Below are 22100 nucleotides of genomic sequence, written 5' to 3'. Positions count from 1 at the left end.
TAAAACTCTTTCAGTGGCCATAATTAAATGTTACACTTAGTTAAAATTGAAACGAGCCACACCTTCTACGCTGACTTTGACATGAGACTCACGGTCATGAAAAACGTGTTTATTTTAAACCACCGTTGAAAAATGGCCATTATTCGGCTGTTTTTTTTCGATCTTCGCAAAACGCCCCGAATTATATTATTTCCAAGTAGCCAGAATGTCCAGCAATTTTCATCTAGGGCGACTTGAATCCGAAGTAGCGTGGAAAGACCCAGGTATGGGTTGCGAATAATCATTTAAAAAGCGAAGTTTATTATTGCGATTCTCAGGAAATTGAAAGGCTAAAAATAAAAATTAAATTTGGGGGACATAAAGTTAAACACTTAGACTAGTTCGCACACGTGCATTTAGGAATTGTTTGTAGGAGAATCGGCAGGGTTGGCGGAGTGTATTAAAAGAATAATTACGATGGGAAAACGCGTTTGCAGAGAGGCGGGAATCGATGGCAGGCACTGATAGCAGTTAGACGTAAAGTTTGGAAGAAAAGACGTGGCAACTTTAATATGGAACGTAGTTTATTATGGCTTGGAAACATGGTCGTAGAGGCAAGATGGTAGTAGATTGAAGGCTTTTGGATATATAGCCGCGGAGAAGAATAAAAAAATAAAATTTACATGAAGAAAAAAAACGAAGTCCAACACAAACAAACATTTAAGCCCAACCGTCGAAGATATCTAGACGTGCCTATACTTTTTGTCTCGTTACCTTAAATCGGATGAGGGTAATTATGTCGTCAGAAAAACAAGTATTTTCATTGAATTTGTTTTGGGAAAATCGTTCAAGGAGGCGTAGCGTACAGTCAGTGATATTACTGTCTTCATTGAAAATATTTGGGAAGAAAAGTCGTGATTGATGTCCTTTAAGGTCTATAACTGTTAATATAAATGAGTACGTGACGAGATGATTGAAATTCTGTAGGGTTATCACGCGGAACGTTAATTGCAAGGCCAGCCATAAACGCCGTGCTCACGGCTGGCCTCGTACTCGTTCTCGAAGTTTTACAAGTTTTTATATTCTCTTCAGAGGACGCCGCTCTTAAGGTCCCTCTCCCGAGGAAAGTGATTGACCAAAGTCATGGGTTTCAGCGAACGCGCACTTTCGGTACCCTGTGGTTTTGCCATATAATGTCCGCATAGATGTTGAAAGTATTTCCGTCAGATTTAGAGGTTTCCAGGAAGTCTAAAGTGGTAAATAGTTGTGAAATGACTAATGTTGTTGCTAAAACATTGGGTGCTTCCCATTCACCCATCTGCGGCACAGTTTCAATCTATTTAGCGCGTGTCGCATTCGAACCTACTTCGTCATCTGCGTTAAGCACATATACATAAGCGCCACGAGTCCGCGAGTTCCTGGCCAAACACCAGGTGCCAACGCTGCCCCATCCCCCTATAGTCCTTACGTCGCTTCTTTTTGTTTCCTCGGATTAAGTCAGCCCTGAAAGGAACCCGTTTTTCGTCCATAGAAGAGATCCAATCAGCCGTGACGAAGACCTTGCGAGAGGTCCCCGAAGACGCTTTCCAGGGCGCGTACCGGTCATGGCCGACTCGCTGAATAAAAATGTGTAGAGGCCCAGGAACAGTACTTTGAAGAATTTTTAGTGTTTGTACAAATCTGTACAATAAGTTGCTTTAAAAAAATAAAAAAAACATTACTTTTGGAACGCACTCTGTAGAAACTTGCTTGATCTGCGCTGGCAAATGACACCTCTGATGACGGGGAAATTGGGTGTTATTCTGTCGTCAACGGTTTAAGTTAAGTTTTTGTGGACTCATTTTGCACACTCCTATATTTCTTAGTTCCGTCTAAGAAGACAAAGGCTGACATCCCACACCACAATGAAATATCCTTCAATTCTGCATACACTCTTCTACCTCCCTTAGTTCTGCCTTACATCCCTATCCTATTCCCACCCCTTCTTATTTCTTGCGTAACTTTCTCCTTTCTGTAACAAGTCTTCAACACACCATTTCCAAACAGAATTCTCTGCATCCATCTTTCCTACCTTCTTTGGAGATGGGCATCTTATGGGAATTGTTCCTTATTATGGGAAATATGTAGCTGATGAAAAATAGAATGACACAATCTCCGAGTTTATTGTTAGAGCAAATTCCAAAATCGCGTATATTGACAGCATTTTTTTCATTCAAGGGATAGTTGTGGCTACTTTCTTTCAATGATTTTTCATTTACACCAAAAGGTACCAGTCATCAATGACTGTTATAAGACAGTCTTGCCGGTATTCCTATAAGAAAGTCCCTCGAGAAAGAATAAGTACCGTAAATTATACCCACGAAAAAAACCACATATTGTCGTCATCAGAGCTTGTGTTTATCTCAACCCGGAACTAATACCTTCAAGGAGACCACGCCCAAAGAATAACGTACCCAGACATTCTTTAAATCGATTTATTAATTCAATCATTTGGAATTTGTATTCTAGTAAATTTAGAAGGTAAAAATAGAATGATACCGACATCAATAATATTGAAAATCTTCTAGTTAACTTTCCCATTTCATTCGTTTGCTGAACGATTGGTCACATTCAATTGTAAATTCATATTCAAAATTAGAGAAAAGACAGTTCTTGACGATTGATAACGATTAGCAGGAATTTATTTAGGTTTTATTTCTGAATAATAATGACTAATTCGGATTCTCACACTTTCACTGCCATTGTGAACATCACATATCCACTCTCTCTTTTCTACGCGCGGAATAACGCCATTGTGTAAACACTTGAGCAGTTCCACCCTCTTTTTTTCCATCCACCACGACCTGCGCAGACTGACTGGAAAGCATCCATTATAACACCTAACTGCATGTAACCTACCAAATAGTTTATTGTCCCACACTTATGAAGAGCATCCTACTTGGAAAAGTTGTAAAATAGACATAAAAAATTCTCTTTTACGATGTCCTTGAAAAATTCGGCGCCCTTCCGTTTCCAATAAATAAAATTGCCGAGGCCGGTGGGAACTCGGACCCGCAAGGCGTGGGGTACCTCGAGGGCGGCTCCATCCGCCCAGCGCCGATCTCCCTCACTGCCGGAAATGTCATATACGTGAGAAAGTCCACGATCATGGAGATACAAGAGCTTTTAAATATCACACCAAAACATTTACCATCTTATTCTTCCGAAGATTATAATATTGAATGGCAATTTATTAAATATATCATACTGCAATCTGTGGGTCGCGGTAGTCCAGGGGGTAGTTGGACTACTGACCGGAGGACCCGGGTTCAATTTCCAGGCAAGCTTCTCTGGTCACCCTCAGCTCCATCCAAGCTATGAAATTTTCCGGGTACCAGGTCTTCCTGGGAAACCATAACCGGCACAGGAAAAGGAACTGGGCCCCCTTACCCTGATGTGCGAATTTCACACGCCGTCAGGCTTAATACTGGGTGAACTCTACCAACACCTACCAAACCCATCTTCGGGTTGATTACTGTGTTTGTGGTTTTTTATCCTACAATCTGCTCTGAAATGGTTTTTCTCACGCTCAAATGTTTGTCACCCAGGCGGTTTATTTCCGAACTGACGGTAAAATAATAAATATCGCCATTAAATGTATACTTACGCTGCAACCGTTAGAAATAATTTAATGAGTAGAGTTGATTCTTTAAGGATTTTGTCAACATTATACACACCCTACATTAATGCATGTTTGTCGAATTTTGGATGCAGGTATCCATTAGTCATCATCAGGTTATTGATACATTTATTAGCATATCACACATATCGTAGCACATGTTTTGTATGTTTGACTGAGAAACCTTCTCAATCTTGAACTTCTGTACTCGTACGTAAACTATGTCAGGGGCAACAAAAAATTCAATGAAACTGCGGGAGGTGCGCGACAGTAAATTTGAACAGTCATCCTCTAATACGCATTACAATGCTAAATACCAAATTGTACAAATAATTCTCCTTGACAGGGATTCGAACCCATATTCACCGATGCCCAGCCGAGTACTTCAACCAGTTAAGACATCGAAGTTCAGTTGCACTGTATCAATTAATGACAAATATATATATATATATATATATATATATAATAAATGTATTTGCATAGATGCATTTGGTATTTTTACACTGTCATGAGAACGCCATAGTTAAATGCAAGCAGATTAACATTAAAAGGATCCAACCGAACCTATTCTACTTGCTTATTCAATAAAATCTGTGGAGAAACGATTAACAACAACGGGAATATGAGGATACGAAACAAAAATAATTGTTTTTCTTTTCTGTTGAGTTATTTCAACCTAATTGCAAATATTTTCCGCATAACTTATCATCCCTAATTAAATGCATTTGCCACGAAGTCTCAGTTATACGTAACCTTGGAAGCAGGCAAAAAGTTTTGTTTTATAAATTAATGACACGCACAAGTCAGTGGCCGAACCAAAAATAAGGCTGCCGAAACCCTTAGAACTGGACGTAGTAGTGGATGCCTACAATATGCCTCTCCCAAATAATGCGACGTTTTCCCGCTCTAGTCCAAAGAGTACTCGGGAAGGGAAAATCGGCTCAGTGTAATCATGAGAAACTACGTGATTTATAAGGTATTGGTACCGAAAATTAAATTAACTAAATGCCTAGTTTAACGAAAAATTCAGTGGCCTACGCATGAGTGGAATTTAATTAAGGATTTCCCTTTTCCATCGACTCGGAGGTAAGAGGCAGAATGTAAAATGCTTTCTAACTATTGAAACTACCGATGGCAAGACTTAGTTAACACAGAGAAGTAAATCCTAAATTTTCCGAATATGGGGTCCGCTGTAGGATACGTAAAGGAAAAATTTTCTTGTTTAAATAAGGGGACTTAAGAAAAGACTCGTAAAAACTTTGATATGAGGCGAGGTTATGTACGACGCGGACACGTGGTCATTGAAGCAGGAGGTTAGACGTAGACTGGAGGTTTAAATGAATATACTTTGTAACTTCCACACAATTTTTATTCGTACTACCGGTTTCAACGCAACGGCGTCATCATCAGGTCTAGGTAGACTGGAGGCTTTTGAAATGTGGGTGTGGAGAAAAATGGAGAAGGTGAAATGGACACAGAAGAAAACAAATGAGGAAGTACTTGGTATGGTGGGCGAGGAAAGGGGTTTGTTGGAAGAAATCCTATGGAGGCAGGAAAAGTGGATGAAGGGGGTGTTGACCGGCAGTGGGATATTGAAGACTGTAATTGAGGGGAGAATGTTAGGCAGACGAGGAAGGGGAAGGAACAGGATAGGGATGTTGGACGGGATGAAGGGAGGAATAAAGTACTCAGAGATGAAGAGGGGTCTGATGTAGAGTAGGATACTGGATTTTATATTTTGTTAGGAAGCACAAAATATTTATCTAGTAGCTGTGTCCATCCAAAAACCTACCTTAACCGGTAGATTACCTAAGAATAATGGCTCAGAATGCGTGTTACAGAGTCAATTTGTTAATTTTAAGGAATATGGCAATGACCAAAATATTTGGGATACGTGGAATCACTTTCTCGACATCACGCGCTCAGCAGTCAACAGACCCATTCACAGAAAATTTATAAAGGATGCCACGGAACCTAGATGGTACAACGCGGATGTTAGAAAAGCATTTCGACGTTGAAGGCTATGTCACGATGATAGCTCTAGCAACAAAAGGAATGAAATCACTTAAGATTGCAAGATATCTAGGGCGAGTGCCAAGAAGGAATTTCGGGTAGATTTAAGCGAATGCAAAAGTAAAATATTAGCTGAAAATCTGAATGAGAATCTGAAAGCGTTTTGGTCGTAAGTCAGAGAGGTACAGGTAAATAAGCCTACTGTTAATTCAGTCAAAAAGGTTAAAGACGAAAGAGTGACCAGCAGTTTGGAAAAGGCCAACTTATTAAATTCCTTCTTTCAAATCGTCTTCAACAATGTCTCTCGGAGTGTCTCCATTAGCTAACCAAATCGTGTCGGCCAACCGATGCACAAAACTGAAATCTGATATAATGGAATATATTTCTCATTGCTGAAAAATGTAAAGCCTAATAGATCCTCCAGACCCGATCGAATACCCGCTCGTATGTTTAAGGATCTAGAGTCGGAAATTGCAGCGTATCCAGTATCCCATATTTAAGAAGTCGCTAGTAGATCACAAGTCTTCTAGAAAACTACTACTTATAGAGTACCTCATAGTTAACTACTCACAAAGCTAGAAGCATATGGCATACATACAGGATAATACATAATACGTAAATACATACCTGTAGTTAAAAATATCCTGGGCCGGATAAAAGACTTTTTGAATGGTCGGGTTCAAAGAGAAGTGATAGATGGAGTTGGCTCAAATGCGGTAGAAGTTACTTCAGGTGTTCTCCAGGGAAGTTTTACCAGACCTCTTTTATTCCTTCGTGGGATGGCATGTTCAAGTGCTATACGAGAATGGCGGCCCAGGTTCTACTACAGAAACGTTTATCTTTTTCAATGTCTTTTATTATGACTGGATATTTGACGATAAAAAGTTAAGGCTTAACCCATTAAATGGGCGCTAACTATTTTAAAAGAAAACAAATCATATTATAGTGAACGTTATTAATTCATAACTGTGACAATTAACTCTATCCCTTATAATATCTCCCGTTGAATTTCAACGGGTAGTTCAGCTACGCACAATAATGTTTTGCAAGATGCAGCATAATTCTACAATGCTTGCACATTATTTGCTCATAACCACTTTCCACTTCCCATTTCAATATCACTATGATTCAACGAAATGTATCTCACAAGATGACATCCTTCGAATAGCTAGGATTTTATTCGCGCCACAATATTATACATAAAAATACGATAGCCAGCAATTTCGAGTCATCGGTTGAGTGGGGAATAAAAGTGTATCAAAGTCGAAGAACTGTGGGATATGCCGCCACAGTAACTTTTGGTGGACACATCCGCTAATATGCATTAAAATTTCAAAGCGTGAAAGCCTTGACTGGGATCCCGGTCAGTTTTAATGCTCAAAGGTGCATTAGCTCTTTTAGGCCAAGCTTCAATGCAGATCATAGGACATTAGTACTTATCAAGATGAAAACGAAAAAAATGGCCAGTGGTATCGATCCGAATATAATTCGTGACAGCATCGGGCGATAGTTAAGATGGGAGGGGCAAAAGTTCGCGCGACGGTAAATATGGACAGTGGTCAATATCGCCTGAAAGCTGGTCATATCATAAAATAATTTCACGATTTTCTTAAAAATATATATACTACTGTTTCTAAGGTTGATAAACATGAATGCGTGTTAATTCCCAACCAAATTATTCGCAATTATTTTGCATATTTGACAATTACCGAAATTATTTTTGCTTAAGAAAAGTATACTTAAGTTTTTGAGGTTTCTGAATGTGAATCCCTATTGAAAATTGCAAATTTATTCACAAAATTTTTGCAATATGGACAGAATTATCTAACTTCGTTATTCAATTAAAAAATTATACATTATAATGGATGACATAAAATTTAGGGGAAAGTTTTGCAAAAAAATAATTCTTGCCCTTTTTTTCGCCATTCGAAGCTTTAATCACGGTAAATTTCAGACCCCCAGGCTTATGATGCTCTGCCCTTATCCTTCTTCTATGTGCACTCCCGAGAGACTTTTCGAGAAAAATACTCTCGAAAATTTCGGACGTACTTGTTGGTTGACTCTTGCGCTTCTTCCGACAGATGTCCGCTGAGTAGCGCAGCATATTCAATAAGGTCCCTGCCGGGCATAAGCCCTTTGTGTACTGTTTTGGGTCTATAATACCAGCCGTATAGTTCCGTGTATTTGCGCGCGGTTTCAATCACAAATTCATGGAACTTCTCATGGTGTATCTGTAATCCACAACTCAAGGCCTCTAGCAATATGCGGAATATTCGTATTAGATCCTCATCTACCCCAGTGATAGATAATGTTCCGGCAGGGTCCTCGAAAAACTGCCTAGCAGCCGCATCATTGCTGTTTCCAGGACCGGCTTTCGATTTGCCGACCTTCAAAATCATTTCTAACTGCAGGCGATCTTGGTTAGACCGCTCGTTTGCGATAACAACCTAATAATCAGCTACTCTGTTCGACCTGCCACGTCTTCACTAGTAATTTGTATGATAAATGTAACAAAAATTCATAAAATCTAATTAGTGCATGGAAAGGGGATATACAATTTTGTAAGTTTTCAATTTTAATGGGGCGACTCGAAACTTCATCATATTCAATCTGGACATGCCAACGACGCCATTATCATCACAGGTGGCATTAACTGCTACAAACAATAAAAATAAATTGCATAATGGTTTTTAAGGGTCTATATTAGCAGTAAGTAAGCCTAGTCGATAGGGCCAGATAGGGCTAGTACGATAGATATGTCGATAGGGCCAGAGAAATAAGAAGTTGAGAGACTGTTTGCAGGCGCACACTCGGTTCGTGGCACAAAATTTAACTAATTAAACGCTATAACTAACTTATTATAAAAATTATTCATTTCAGTGTAAACCATATTAAAACTAGTTAAATTTTGAACAATTTGATACAATGCATGTATCAGAATTAATCGGGTTTTTGGTTGTTTTCGAGGTCAAACGTCTTTTTCAGCTCAAAATCAACATATTTTTGTAGTTAATTTAATAGAAAATTGGCAAAATATTAAAATTCTTAACTCATAAATTAAAAATCCTTGCCGTTCTCTAGCGATTTTATTTTTAAAAATAAATTTCCGCCGTATAGGAAGGAATCGTCAGCGATTTTCAGTGAACTTCTGCATCCACGCGCTACACGTACACTTGCTACCTGCGCGGAGGTCACTTTCGTTTTCAATACAACGGTAGGTGCGCAAGTTCATATCTACCTGCGGCGGTTTCGTGTTCAGGAACCTTTGCTCTTGCCGATTCTATTGCCAATATACCCTATATAGGGATTTTATTTTGCTCACTTTGGCCAGGTTTTGGGGACTTGGGCAACTGTGCGAAAATACGCTAGCAGCGGGCGCAACGTTTTCCGGGGCAGTGCTTCGGCGACGGAGGTCGGATCTCTCTCTCTCTCTCTCTCTCTTGCTGTCCCAATGCCGCGTTACGTAAAGCAAATGTAGCCTCGCTGGGGTCGTTTCAACCGCCTGTTACGTCAACTGGAAAGTAATAAGTCCGTTTTCGCACAGTTTTCATCCTCAACAAAGTTGGTCTGGTGTGTGTTCACCCCCTGCTACACACCGTAGCGGTGGCTTGCTGGGCAGTAAAATAAAAAACTCACTTGCGAAAAAGTCACGCTACCATGTTCATGCTCACTCCTGGCCTCGCATTTCGACAAAATAAATTGAATTTGAGGGAGTAAAGAGGGTTGAGGGGGGGTGACAGTTCATCCCTGAACATTCTCTAGCCTGGGAATGACTCATGGAGCGAAGATTAAATTACAGATCAAAGCTATTGCATAAATTAATGAATTAGCGAAGTTGGGGGTGACTATATTTTTCATTATTAATAATAGTCAATAAGTATAACCGAGGAGTGTTGTAAGCATAACGAATGCTATAAGTAAGGCTAGCGATTTCGGTTTCATTACAATCAATTACATGTGTAATCGTAAACATTCACCGGATTTCGGTAGGCGAATGGCTTTAAAAACGCAGTATTTATCGTATTATATCTTTATGTGATGCAGGTTTGATCCATTCGTCTTTCCATCCAATATGAAAAAAACTGTTGGAACTTATAGTTCATCTCTTTATAAGCGTCGTTTACTTTTCTCTATTTTCGGTTCACTTTTATGAACTTCGATAGTGAAATTTATTTAGCTTGAAAAATGTTTGTCATTGAAATAGTGTATTACCTTGTAGTGTAATTTGTAGCAACCCAGTAGGTGCTCAAATATTTTAATAAATTGCGTGTTCTATGTGATATATTTTTTTGCTTCCAAGATTTTCACTGGTGAGTCAACGATGTTATTGAACTTAGCAAAAATTATGAATGTGCTGAGTTGATGCATTTTCATGATGAAACTAGTCCGGTGTGTATTCACCCCCTGCCACACACCCTAGCGGTGGCTTGCAGGGCACTGTAAATTTAAAAAATAAATAAAATAATAATAATAAATTGAAAGGAAGTCTCTTGAGCAGTGATATTGTAAACGTGTGATTACCCCCATCTTACTACGGTTTGAGATATCATGTCAATAAAATTACAGAGATTAATTGTAAAACAGATAGATTTAAGTTTTCATTTTTTCCACGAATGATAAGGGAACAAAATAACATTGTCCGACCACGGTTGGGTAATATTCGGGTCAAAATTAGTCTGTTGTGTTCACTCACTCCCTGCCACACACCCTAGCGGTGGCTTGCAGGGTAGTAAAATAACTAAATAACTAGCCGATGCGCGGGTGAATTCCTTGTTAGTTTGTTTGCCATAAATCTCTCGCCCCTCATTTGACTACGCCGCCCAATTCTTACGTAAGACTCCGTGTATACCGAGCTAAGGATGTTTTTAGAGGACAAGTACAATTGTAGTGGACCCGACCTTCTTTGAGAAACGGAAGATCTGTAAGCCATTTCTCAGCACACACTCATTGTTTACTACCCCCCGGCATTAGTTCCGAAAAGGGCCCAATCGTCCTCGCCCAAATATGGCCTTTGCCCATTGAATTGCCCATGAGGTGGAGGTGCATGGCTTCAAACCCTCCGTCGCCCGCCCAGATCTCCCCAGACGTCGGTCGCCTCATCGCATCCTGCTAAAAGACGTTATGGCGCCAAATTCTCGACGCCATTGTGCTTGTGACATGCATTCGCCCGAGAAGCGGGGGGGGGAGGGAGCGAGCGTGGGGAGTCGCTCTTCCGTAGAGACTTCAGCAAGCCCGGTGCGCTTCGCTCGTGTGGGAGTGGGGATAACGTTGTCTGAGCGCGCTAAGGTGGAATGAGTATTCGGTTCAAAATTAGTCTGGTGTGTATTCACCCCCTGCCTAGTAGTGGCTTGCAGGGTACTAAAAAAATACTAAATACGATCGTAGAAATTGGCGCAGAAACACTCACGTACTTGCGTGCGTGTGTATATATATATATATATGTATCTATATATTTGCACGCACGCGTGAAAGAAAAGGGAAGATTCAAGAAAGGAAAGAAAAAGAACAAGCAAAGTTGGGAGGGGTGACGACAAGGGCGCATGCGCAGCAGCATGGCAGTCTGCTCGTAGTACGACCGAAGACATCACTCTGTCGGTGGAAGGCGGCTGGGGAAGGCACTCGGAAAGGAAGGGGAATAAGCGCCAAGCACGAGGGTTTGGAAAGCACTCGCGTTGACTGTCTTTTATTCGCTACCACCCGCCGTATCCGAGGTCCAACCAGACGGACGTCGCGACGAACATGGTGAGTCTTTTTCGATTTACACCGAAATGGGAAAGTAAGAAACTTATGCTCCGCGGGCGATAGAAAGAAGAAGAAGCGAACCTTCGTTGAGAGGAACAAAAGACGGGAGAGATGGCGTGAAAACACATCATGCGTGACAGTCGCCTTCATTTTTTTACGTGAAAAACGTGTATTTTTTTAACTATTTCAGTTTTCTCGAGACGTTCGAAAATTTCGTGAAATATTTTCGGTTTTTTGTAATCCCGCGAGTAGCCATGCTTTTAGCTTGGATCACGCGCGCCGGCAAAGTTTCGAAAATGCGCTCGCGGGGGCGAGGAGGAAGCGGTCGCTCCAGCGGCGGCGCATGCGTCTCGAGGCGAACGCAGGAGCAATGCCCGTCGTCTAGGGAGCAACCCCCGCGCGAAAGATGTGTTTTGTTTCGGCCTTCGTATGCTTCGAACCAACTCTTCTCCTTTACGTCCCCCGTTCTCATCGACAATTAGCACACCCCGACCAAGACCTGGTCCTTGAAGTCTGTCCCGCAGTTTTCCCCAATCCAACGCTACGATTTTTTTTAACCTTCCTTTGTGGGACAATTCGGAATTTAGTGCTTCGAAACGCGCCTGAATCGAAATGAAAGGAAAAAAAACTTCGGCGAAAAGACTTGAGTCGAGAATCTCGAAACCCAGACATTGCAATGGCCACAGTGCAGTATTTAAAACTTTTATTTCCTGAGAGATGGACGAAATAACCTGCGCTATATTCAAGCTGAAAATAATGTGAAGAAAAATTCAAGATAAACACCTGAGTAAAGAACAACGGGAAGCGTCATGCTTTGAAGTTCTGAATTCAGAAAGTAAAAGTCTGACAATATTTAACCATATATAATATGGTAATGCGAAAAATGCCATCCCATACGTATGGATTTCCACCCACAGGTCGCATGAGTATTGTATTTTTTGCGTATCGTTTCGAAAGCCTTTTTTTGGAACCCAGTCGGCCCCAGCAGCTCCCCGTGTTCGCCGCTTCGAAAATAGGTCGAAATGCCTTCCTCAACCAAGTCCCAAGTTGCATCAGCCAGTCGCGAGTACCACCCACATGGAAACAGAAGTAATCTACTCACTTGACATCGAACAGTGCTACGGCACTGACTTGTCTTCTCGCTGTCAAGCCCTTTACTCTCCCCGTTGACGGTCACCGGCTGAGTTTATTATTATTATTCTAAGTTTATCATTATTAATAATAGGAAATGACCTAACTTCACAATCCCTTTGCTGACTGACAAACTAGAGCTTGATCATCAGCAAACCTAACTGATTTTACGGATTCCCCACCGAATTTCATACATATCTCCAGTTCATCCCAGGCCTTTTCATTCATTTCCTCCACATATACGTTGAACAGCATCGGTGATAACGGAGGACCCTTCCTCTTATCCTCATTCCGGCACTGCCCATTTGGACTCTCCGTCTTCCACTCGTAACTGAGCTGTCTGAGAAATGTACAGGTTGCTGATTAGCCTCCTGTCCCTCCAATATTTTCTATTTTATGTAATATATTCATTAGCTTTTCCCAATTCAATCTATCAAACGCCTTTCCGAACCATACGAAACAGAAAAATACGTTCTCATTGTACTCTATGTCCCTCTCGTTTAGTGATCACATTACTACAATGGTATCGCGCGTGCCTCTCCCTTTTCTGTACCCAAACTGAACACACCCGAAGTAATCATTTGCCCTGCTCACAATCCAATTGTTGATGGTCCTGAGAACCAATTTAGCTGCGCGGAAAATCAAACTTATTGTTCTATAGCCCTCACATATTTCTGCCTTTACCTTTATGAATTGGAATTAATATTCATTAGAATCAGAATTGCTAGCCTTGCTTCGCCAACCAGCTAGAGAATGAGAAAATAAATGTAACTGTTTATATAAAAGAAAGTGTAATTCGGGGAATTTACGAGTCTAACATTTAGTTTATTATTTTGACTATTTTTTTAACTTTCTATACTGGCAATGCGTATTGGCGGATAAATATTAGTTGAATAATTGAATGACCAGGCTTGGCTTGTTATTTTCTCTACTGCCAAATAAAATATGACAGAGAGGTTAATTTTTTATGTTCACCAGGGCATCGTTTATTTTTCTAATGCAAAACTGGTGTTCGCATTGACAGCTTCATAAATTTCGCTCTCCAACCCGGGTTCTGCCAATTTCCTATGGGAGTTAGCTTGAAATAGCATGATTCAAAATCGATAAGACATAAGCCTATCGACGTTGAGATAGTGGAATGAAAAAGGAAAACCGTCAACGGGGAAACATGTAATGTGAGATTTTATCTACTTCCGAAACCCAGTGTCGACCGCACTTCACTATCGGCGCTTGAGAGAGCGGCAAAATATCCCGACCTCACTCTCTCCCTCGATCTTCCTCCACGTGGTGGATGCAACCCTCGGCCGTGGCTGGCTCGGGCGGGAGACGTTGAGTATTTCCCGGGAAAGGGGGTGAGGGAAAGGGAACGGCGGATTCCCTCGTGGCGGCGGCAGTCGTCGGTCCGGCAGTAGAGGTGACGAAGGGAGGGAGGGAGAGCCTGGAGATCGTTTGTGGCGTGTTGGGAGCTTCGGGATTCGCCGCCGCTACTCAAATCGAATCCAACGAAGTGCAGTACGCCGCGAATAACAAAAAGAACGAAGGCGCGCGAGATTCAGCGGACCGCGAGTGGACCTTGACCACTTGGTGCGCTCAATGGCTAATCGCTGGTGAGGCCTCATTTAGAATTTGCTGCTAGTATATGGAATCCTCATGAAGTTGGATTGATTGCCGAATTGGATCGCGTGCAGCGTAGAAGAGCTAGATTTGTGAAACGTTGTAACGATGAACTTAGTAGCGTATCCAAAATATTAGAGGAGCTAGGCTGGGAATCACTCACGGAGCATTGGTTAAATTACAGATTAAATCACTTGCATAACTTAGTAGGACGTCACTTTAGCAGTGATGTTGAAAAAGTACATTTTCCCCCATCGTACTACGGTAGACGGCATCATGTCAATAAAATTAGAGAGATTTTATTTATTTTTTTGTGTACCCTGCAAGCCGCCGCTAGGGTGTTTGACAGGGGGGGAATACAAAACAGACTCATTTTGACCTGAATATGACCCTACCGGGGTCGGACAATTATTATCCACTATCGTTCGTGAGAAAAATGCCATCTTAAATCTATCAGTATCACTTTTTATCCATCTAATTTTATTAACATAATACCGTAGTGAGATGGGGGTGATAATAATTTTTCGACATCACTGCTAAAGAGACGTCCTTCCAAATAATGCAAGAGATTTAATCTGTAATTTAACCTTCGCTCCGAGAGTTATTCCCAGGCTAGCTGCTCTAATTATTTGATACGCTACTAAGTCTATGATAACTACGTTTAACAAATCTAGCTCCTCTACGCTGCATGTGACCTAATTTGGCAGTCAACCCAACTTCGCGAGGATCACATATACCAGCAGCATATTCTAAATGAGGCCTAACGAGTGACAGATAACATTTCTCTTTGTCTTTTTCATCACATTTTCCAAGTACTCTACTAATAAATCGTAATTTTTTCTTATCTTGTCTACATATTCCCGGTTTGTGTCTCACCTAGGAGACATCGTTAGTCAAGGTAACGCCAAGGTATTTAATTGAGTCTATCCATTCCATTTCGGTTTCTCCAAAGCAGTAGGCGTTCGGTAGGGAATTGCTCTTTTTCAAAATGTATTATTACCCCCATCGTACTACGGTAGGAGAGATGATGTTTATAAAATTAGAGAGATTAAGTGTAGAACAAGTAGATTTAAGATGTCACGAACGATAGTGGATCATAACATTGTTCGACCGCGGTAGGGTCACGTTCGGGTAAAATTATTCCGGTGTGTATTCACACCCTAGGTGTCCTGCAGGGTGCTAAAATATCAAATATGGCCACAAATGTTTTTTCTCAATGCCAAGAGAATCTTATCAAGTTATATCATGGAATTAACTTCCTCTATAATATTGGTGGCAGAGACTTTCCAATTACATCTACTGCGATACGAATAGATTCCGCGAATTAGAGTGTGTGAATATAAATGAACGCGTGCATTTTTGTTTGTGATTCACGTGATTGTTTACAATGCTTGGCCATTCTATAAGGAACGCTAGGTTGAAATAAAAACAAACAGTGAATCTACGTTTAATTTCAATAGTGCATGATCTGATGGTGATGAGGCATATCACATAGAAACCAAACTGCCATGTTTGTAAGGAAGGCGTAATGTGTGATTTTTGAGTGCTCTCTTTTCATCCAAATCATTAGGAAATTCTTTTGGGTTCAGCCGGAAAATATTCTTGGTTCAAGTTCGGTATTAGAAAAATAACAAGGCAACTACTAGCCTAGTGAAAATAGAGAACGTCAATGGATGAAAAATACGAAGTGATGATAGAAGTGGTTAAATATTCCTTTACGAGATATTTGAAGGGGTTTGATAATTGACTTGTCCTCAGAAAATCGTCGCCGGTCGATGGGTCGTCTGTCTCCCGCGTCAAGAACAGACCCACCCGCGAGACTCATCTGGCTGTTTGCACTCCTTTCAATTTCGCTGGCGGTCAGACTCCAAATCCTATCGCTGGTGTTGTTTGGCGAGGGGGGGGTCCCATCCATGCATGGAAGATGGGCTCGAGAGTTCCCGAAAGTTTGAAAAGGAATCATTTCTTCCTTTCCGCAGCTAGCCTCCTATTCCCTCGAACACTTTAATGTTTAATTCTGATTCTTCTCACAAGCGTAAAAAAACCTCTGTTCGTTCATTACTCACCAAAAGTAATTTTTTTCAATCCGTAAATTAATGAAAGCCGTCAGTTAGAGCGAATAACTTTATCATTGGAAATAATAATTAACTGAATACTGAAACCGAGAGGCTGCATCCTATCATTCTTTGAGTGTCTTAATCTGTCTCGGTAGAGAAAGCGTGATGTTCCCAATTATTTTCTTTGGTCTCCATAAAATTTAATATCTAACAATGTCTTAATTTTAAAATGAAAAAAATTAGAATATAGAAAGGACATCCTATCGATATCCCTTATAATGAATAATTAACATTTTTATCTTACCTTATAATGAACTTAGTTTGCAGGTTGACTAAATTCCGACTCTCGGAGTAGATTAAACGGCTTTGGAAAGAGGCCCCGATTAAATATTTTGCCGCCGAAACGTTCTGAAATGGATTCAATATTGCAATTTTAAAAGTTTCTGAAAAAAATTCCCGCTTGGGCCCCAGCCTAGTCATATAAATTAACCCTTTTAAAATTCGCGCTCGCTGGATTCAATACGTTTCAATACTTGAGCGAAGCTTACACATGCTGTCGGAGCGGATGTCTTGCGAAGCCTATCTCTATGGATCACCACATTTATATGCGTAAAAGTGGGGCGCGCTCTTTGTTCCGATGGATTTGATTAGAGCCACATGTGCGTCGGTTAATCTGGAAGGAAGCACAGAGCAGAAATAAATGCGTGCACAATTTGGTGACGAGGGGAGAGACTAACCCAATTAAAGGGGACGCTGGAAATAAACGAATCCAGCTTGCGCGGCCCACGTCCGTCCAAAATTAAAGTACCCGACGAGGGAAGAAATTGAATAAAAAGAAAACGTCCACGGAACGTTTCACTAGTAAAAATAGCAGGGAGTGGGATTTAATAAAAAAAACCAATGCATCACATTGAAGGTGTTTCGACCGCGGCACTGTTGGGCAAAACTCTTTTACCAGATCACACGTATTAACCGTATCGAACATCGAGAGTTTCATCGTACTCACTCGCTCAAAAGGAATGCGCCTACTGCGTAAGGTTTCTACATAAAGCATCGGTGAAAGCATTTTTTCCTGACGTGCATTGCGTTAGTTCTGAATTCCAGAACGTCGGTTAAGTGTGCGCATGATCACAGATCGTATTGGACCTTCTTCAACAGCATCGCGACGATTCCCTGACCCCCTTGCAGTCCCGAATCGGCAACAGTAGACCATTTCCTTTTCCCAAAAGCGAAATTCTCCTTCCCTTGAAGGACACTACCACGGGACCCTAAGTGCCGACAAAGAAGCTTTCGCGCGTACTTCCGGAATCCGACTGGAAAAGCCGCTGGCAAAAGTGTGACGACCCTCAAAGGATGTAATGATTGAAGAATTTTGAGGCACTGTTATACACGGCAATATCTGAAATAAATCTATTTTTCTTCGAAACATTTCCCGATACTTTTTATACATATCATGTAAGATAACCGCGTTAATATATCTCTTAGCGACTGTTTAGTCTACGTCGTAAGATCAACCATATCGATACGTAATGATCCACCCTCGATTTTAACTTTTAAATTCATTTCTTAAAAATTATCCACGCCAATGAGGTCAATGCAAAGCAAATATTAGAAAATGTTCTTAATATACTGTATGATAATATTGGATAGCTGTAGACACACCAAAGTGGGGGGGACCTAAATAAATACACCTGATGTAGGTCGGAGGATACCCACCCGCAGTAGCTAACCCTCTTCGTCCCTTTCCCACAGAACATCAACAGTAAATGATTTTCATTGATGTTGACCAAGAAATTACTATTTTTAGCGTTATTTCTGTAGTCCTTTCACCACAGATTTAAATCCTAAGCGCATCAAGTGATCTTCACCGAGTCTAGTCAGATTGAATCCAAATTTTGCGAGAGCCATATATCGTACATTGGGAGTAATCTTTTTCCGAAAATGAATGTGGGAATTTAACCGCAGTCGGGTATCAGTTCCGCATCCGCTTGTGGTGGCATAATCTTAAAAGTGAACCTCAACAGAACAAATCATAAAACGGCGCCTGAAAACGTACGATTTTCCATATTGACCTTCGTGACTTTGTAAAAGCAATAAGTTGGGCGGAATGGTTATTGAGCTGAATCGATTCTCTGAATTGCTGCGCCGTAAAATATTCGACCCACTAATACAAAAATTACTGCAGTGGAATTCTTTTGCCGATATCGTTAAAGCAACTAAAAAATTAACACCCAGAAGATATTTTGAGTATATGTGTGAGATTAAGGGATGCAAGATTTTGCCAAGAGTTTTGGCTTAAACAAAATTAGATAAGAAATCTACGGTGTCATAAGTTAATAGCAGCGATCAAATATCACTCTACTCATGTAGCAATGGGACAAAGGATATTGGACTTCTCATAGTGGCAATCTGCTGGGACTGATGACTCGAACTGTCGTGTAACTTTCATACCCAATAAAATATTTGAATGACAGGGTATCAATAGGTGCGTTCCCTTTTCGGTTATTTCCAAGTGTGGTTTACGCTTTCTTAATCGGCACGTGAATTCACCTTTCTCGCATATTTTTCGGCCGACTAATTCATCATCAGTGGTGCCATCTGTTTACATCTACGCAATACCCCGCAAGCCGCCGCAAGGGCGTATGGCGGGGGACGTTTTGTTTTTTTAATTTTTCAGTGCCCTGCAAATAACCACTAGGATGTGTGGCAGGGGATGAATACACACCAGACTAATTTTGACCCAAATATGACTTACCATTCATAAAAAAGAATAAAACCACACGACAAACTAACATATTCATGCCAATTCACTCCAGCAGAGAGGTGTAACGTGAATTCATGTAAAACCCATTTTAACTTAAGAACAAATTGCAAATATATATATGTTTATAAATATATATATATATAGTATATATATGTATGTATATACACACACAAATAAATATATACACAAATGTATAATATATATGTGTATATATATATTTTTTTTTCATACATACATACTAGCAACTAATATCCGTTACCTATTACATGCACCTACGAATGTACCATAAGTCTACGTAGGGTTTCAGCTTGTCCTCACTTGTAAATCGAATGTCTGTACTATTCCTATGATGACTTATTTCTTACTGTTATTCCAAGAAACAGTGGGAGATGCCACAGCAGTAACTTTTAACGGAGTATCCGCAAAGTGTGCATTACAATGCAATAATTTCAGAGAGTAAAAACCATTCGCCTTGTCCCGGTCAAGGAAAATGATTTCTATAATCTGAAATGCTTGCATTGCAATGCTAACTATTATGATTTCTGATAGTCCAGGGAAATAACGAATATTCGTATCAATATGTACTGAGTCTATGTTCATTGTTTTATCTTTGTGGTCTGGCCAACCCAAATAGTGTGGGGCCATAATGATTCTTTCTGTGTCGTTGCTAAACTCGTGTTTTCTAAACTTTGCTAAAATTATGTCCTTTTACGCTGTTATATCCGCATCCACGGATGTAGCCAATGTAAATAAACGTCTAGAAACCTTGCACTTCTTTTCTCGCTGAATGCAAATAGTTTGAAACCAAACTTTCAATTGGCTGATTGATTTTCAAAGACCGTCACCGAGATGTTTGATGCATAGTTCTAGTGACTCTGATAGCGCTCGATCTTGGATGGCAAGCGTCGCTAAATATTTGTCGCTTCCGAAGCGTCGCTTGTATGCCGACCAAATATTAGAACTGCCCCCTCCTGTAGACTACTACAGTTGATAATGGAAGCCGAATGTTCCGTCATCGAATTGCAATAAAAAGTACTGAAGCACTTCTTTCCCGCCGCGGATTTTGCATCGGGGCGATTGCAGCAGAGGAGAGCGAGCCGCCCGTGCGCTAGTCGGCGGCAATTAGATTTCGCGCACCCAGCAATACGTATCCGAAGGTGGCGTGGCGCTCCTCCGAGGATGGCGCATGCTCACGATTGTCGTACCCCCCCGCCCCTGCCCCCAATTCCTACCTCCGAGGGGCGGGGGGGGGGGGGGGTGGCGGCCACCTGTTGGCGCTGCGCTGCGAGCAGCGCGGTGTCGCGAGGCGGCCCGCCGCTCTGTGCCCCCTCGGCAGATGGCGGGAGAGGCGCGAACACGTGGCCCAGACGCGTCGCAGCAAATCTCCTGGCGGAGGGCGAAATTGGACCCATAGCTGCATTCGCTGTGAACGTGAAATTCGCGAACTAAAGAGGCTCTCGAGGAAATAACTCGAGCGGATTCGGCCGAAAACCTTTTTTTGTTAAAAGAGAATTTTTTTTTTAATTTCTTAAATAACAGATATGGGAATCGCATGAAGGCCATGGATGTTTTACGACCATGAGGAGTCACGACTTCCAACGCAGGCACTCCGAATATTACGATGGATGTGGTTGGTGGGATGAAATACGAGTAATAAAATAACCAAGATGGAAATAGATTAAATGAGTATAACATTTTATTATAAATCTGAACTAGAGTAACGGCATTTTTTTTAATGTGTCGGATGGAGTGGCGGTATCATATCTTCAGTAATTTTAAATGAGTGTCGAAATACGTAATTCATCCCGTCGTGCTCGCTCTCTTCCGCCTTCAAACGGCAGTGTTAGCATCTTTCTGTCGACCGGGAGTCCCCACACGAGTAATCCATGCATTCCGATGAATCGCGCTCGGTCCTTGTGATTGGAACAATTTTCATAGTTCCCCACGCCACTCGGCCTTTCGTCTGTCGCGTACGGAATCTGGCCCAGGGCTCGGCACCCTTCTCTCACGCCAATTCTCGACCTGAATACTTTCCAACACTGTCCGCATACCGAATATTTATGACAATTTTATATATGTATATGTGGGTCGCGCTAGTCCAGGGGGTAGAGCGTTGGCCTACTGACCGGAGGGTCCCGGGTTCGATTACCGGGCACTCTGGACACCTGCAGCTCCACCCAAGCTATGTGATTTTTCGGGTACCAGGTCTTCCTGGGAAACAATCACCGGCACAGGGAAAGGAACTGGCCCCCCTACCCTGATGTGTGAATTTCACATGCCGTCGGGCTTAGTACTGGGTGAACTCTGCCATCACCTACCAAACCGACCTTCGGGTTGATTACTGTGTTTATGTATGTATGTATGTATTATATATATATATACCATAAACATATATGTATATATATGTATATATATATTTATATAATATATATACATATTTTATATATATATATATATATATATATATATATATATACTCATATATACAGAAACAGATATAAGGAAAAGGGATAGGAACACATATAAAGGACGAACACAATAAAGGTGGGGAAGGCGGAATCGAACGGATCACAAGAGTAAAAATATTTCCTCAACCGGGACTCGAACACCGGATCTTTCCACTTGCCGGGCGGATGCTCTTGTTTGAATGTGTATTTGGCCAATGTGGCTCATCTCTTTCTTCTGGCTATGCGTGCCACGAAACGCACTGTTCCTTTCCTGTATGATGTTGTATGAATTCTAACCCACTGTCCTTTCCTTTCCTAGTGTATTGTCTATTTCTCCTTTGGTGGGTGAAACAGCCCCCTGACGCCATCTCTTGGCTGAAAGAATCGGGGCGCTTGGCGACATATTAGACCCACGGATCTCAGGGTAAATTGACTATCCTCGATAGCTCAAGTGGTTAAGAGCATCCGCCCGGCAAGTGGAAAGATCCGGTGTTCGAGTCCCGGTTGAGGAAATATTTTTACTCTTGTGATCCGTTCGATTCCGCCTTCCCCACCTTTATTGTGTTCGTCCTTTATATGTGTTCCTATCCCTTTTCCTTATATCTGTTTCTGTATATATGAGTATTTATTCGCCGTTTGGCGGGATTTCGTGTTTGAATGTGTATTTGGCCAATGTGGCTCATCTCTTTCTTCTG

At 41.3% G+C, this 22100-nt stretch overlaps 1 protein-coding gene across 1 annotated transcript in view; it reads left to right on the top strand.

Moving 5' to 3' along the window:
* The first annotated feature begins 11104 nt into the window (after positions 1-11104).
* Positions 11105-22100, top strand: part of path (solute carrier family 36 member pathetic) — a 93536-nt gene continuing 82540 nt past the window's right edge. The window contains exon 1 of the mRNA XM_071590611.1: positions 11105-11392. Within this exon, the coding sequence (XP_071446712.1) occupies positions 11390-11392 (3 nt within the window). The 5' untranslated portion in view covers positions 11105-11389. The remainder of the gene's footprint in view (positions 11393-22100) is intronic.

Source organism: Hetaerina americana, unplaced genomic scaffold (genome assembly GCF_022747635.1).
Source record: "Hetaerina americana unplaced genomic scaffold, ioHetAmer1.1.p SCAF_4, whole genome shotgun sequence".
NCBI classification, from domain to species: Eukaryota; Metazoa; Arthropoda; class Insecta; order Odonata; family Calopterygidae; genus Hetaerina; species Hetaerina americana.
Note: the sequence above shows the minus strand (reverse complement) of the source record. Positions and strands in the feature narration are given on the sequence as shown.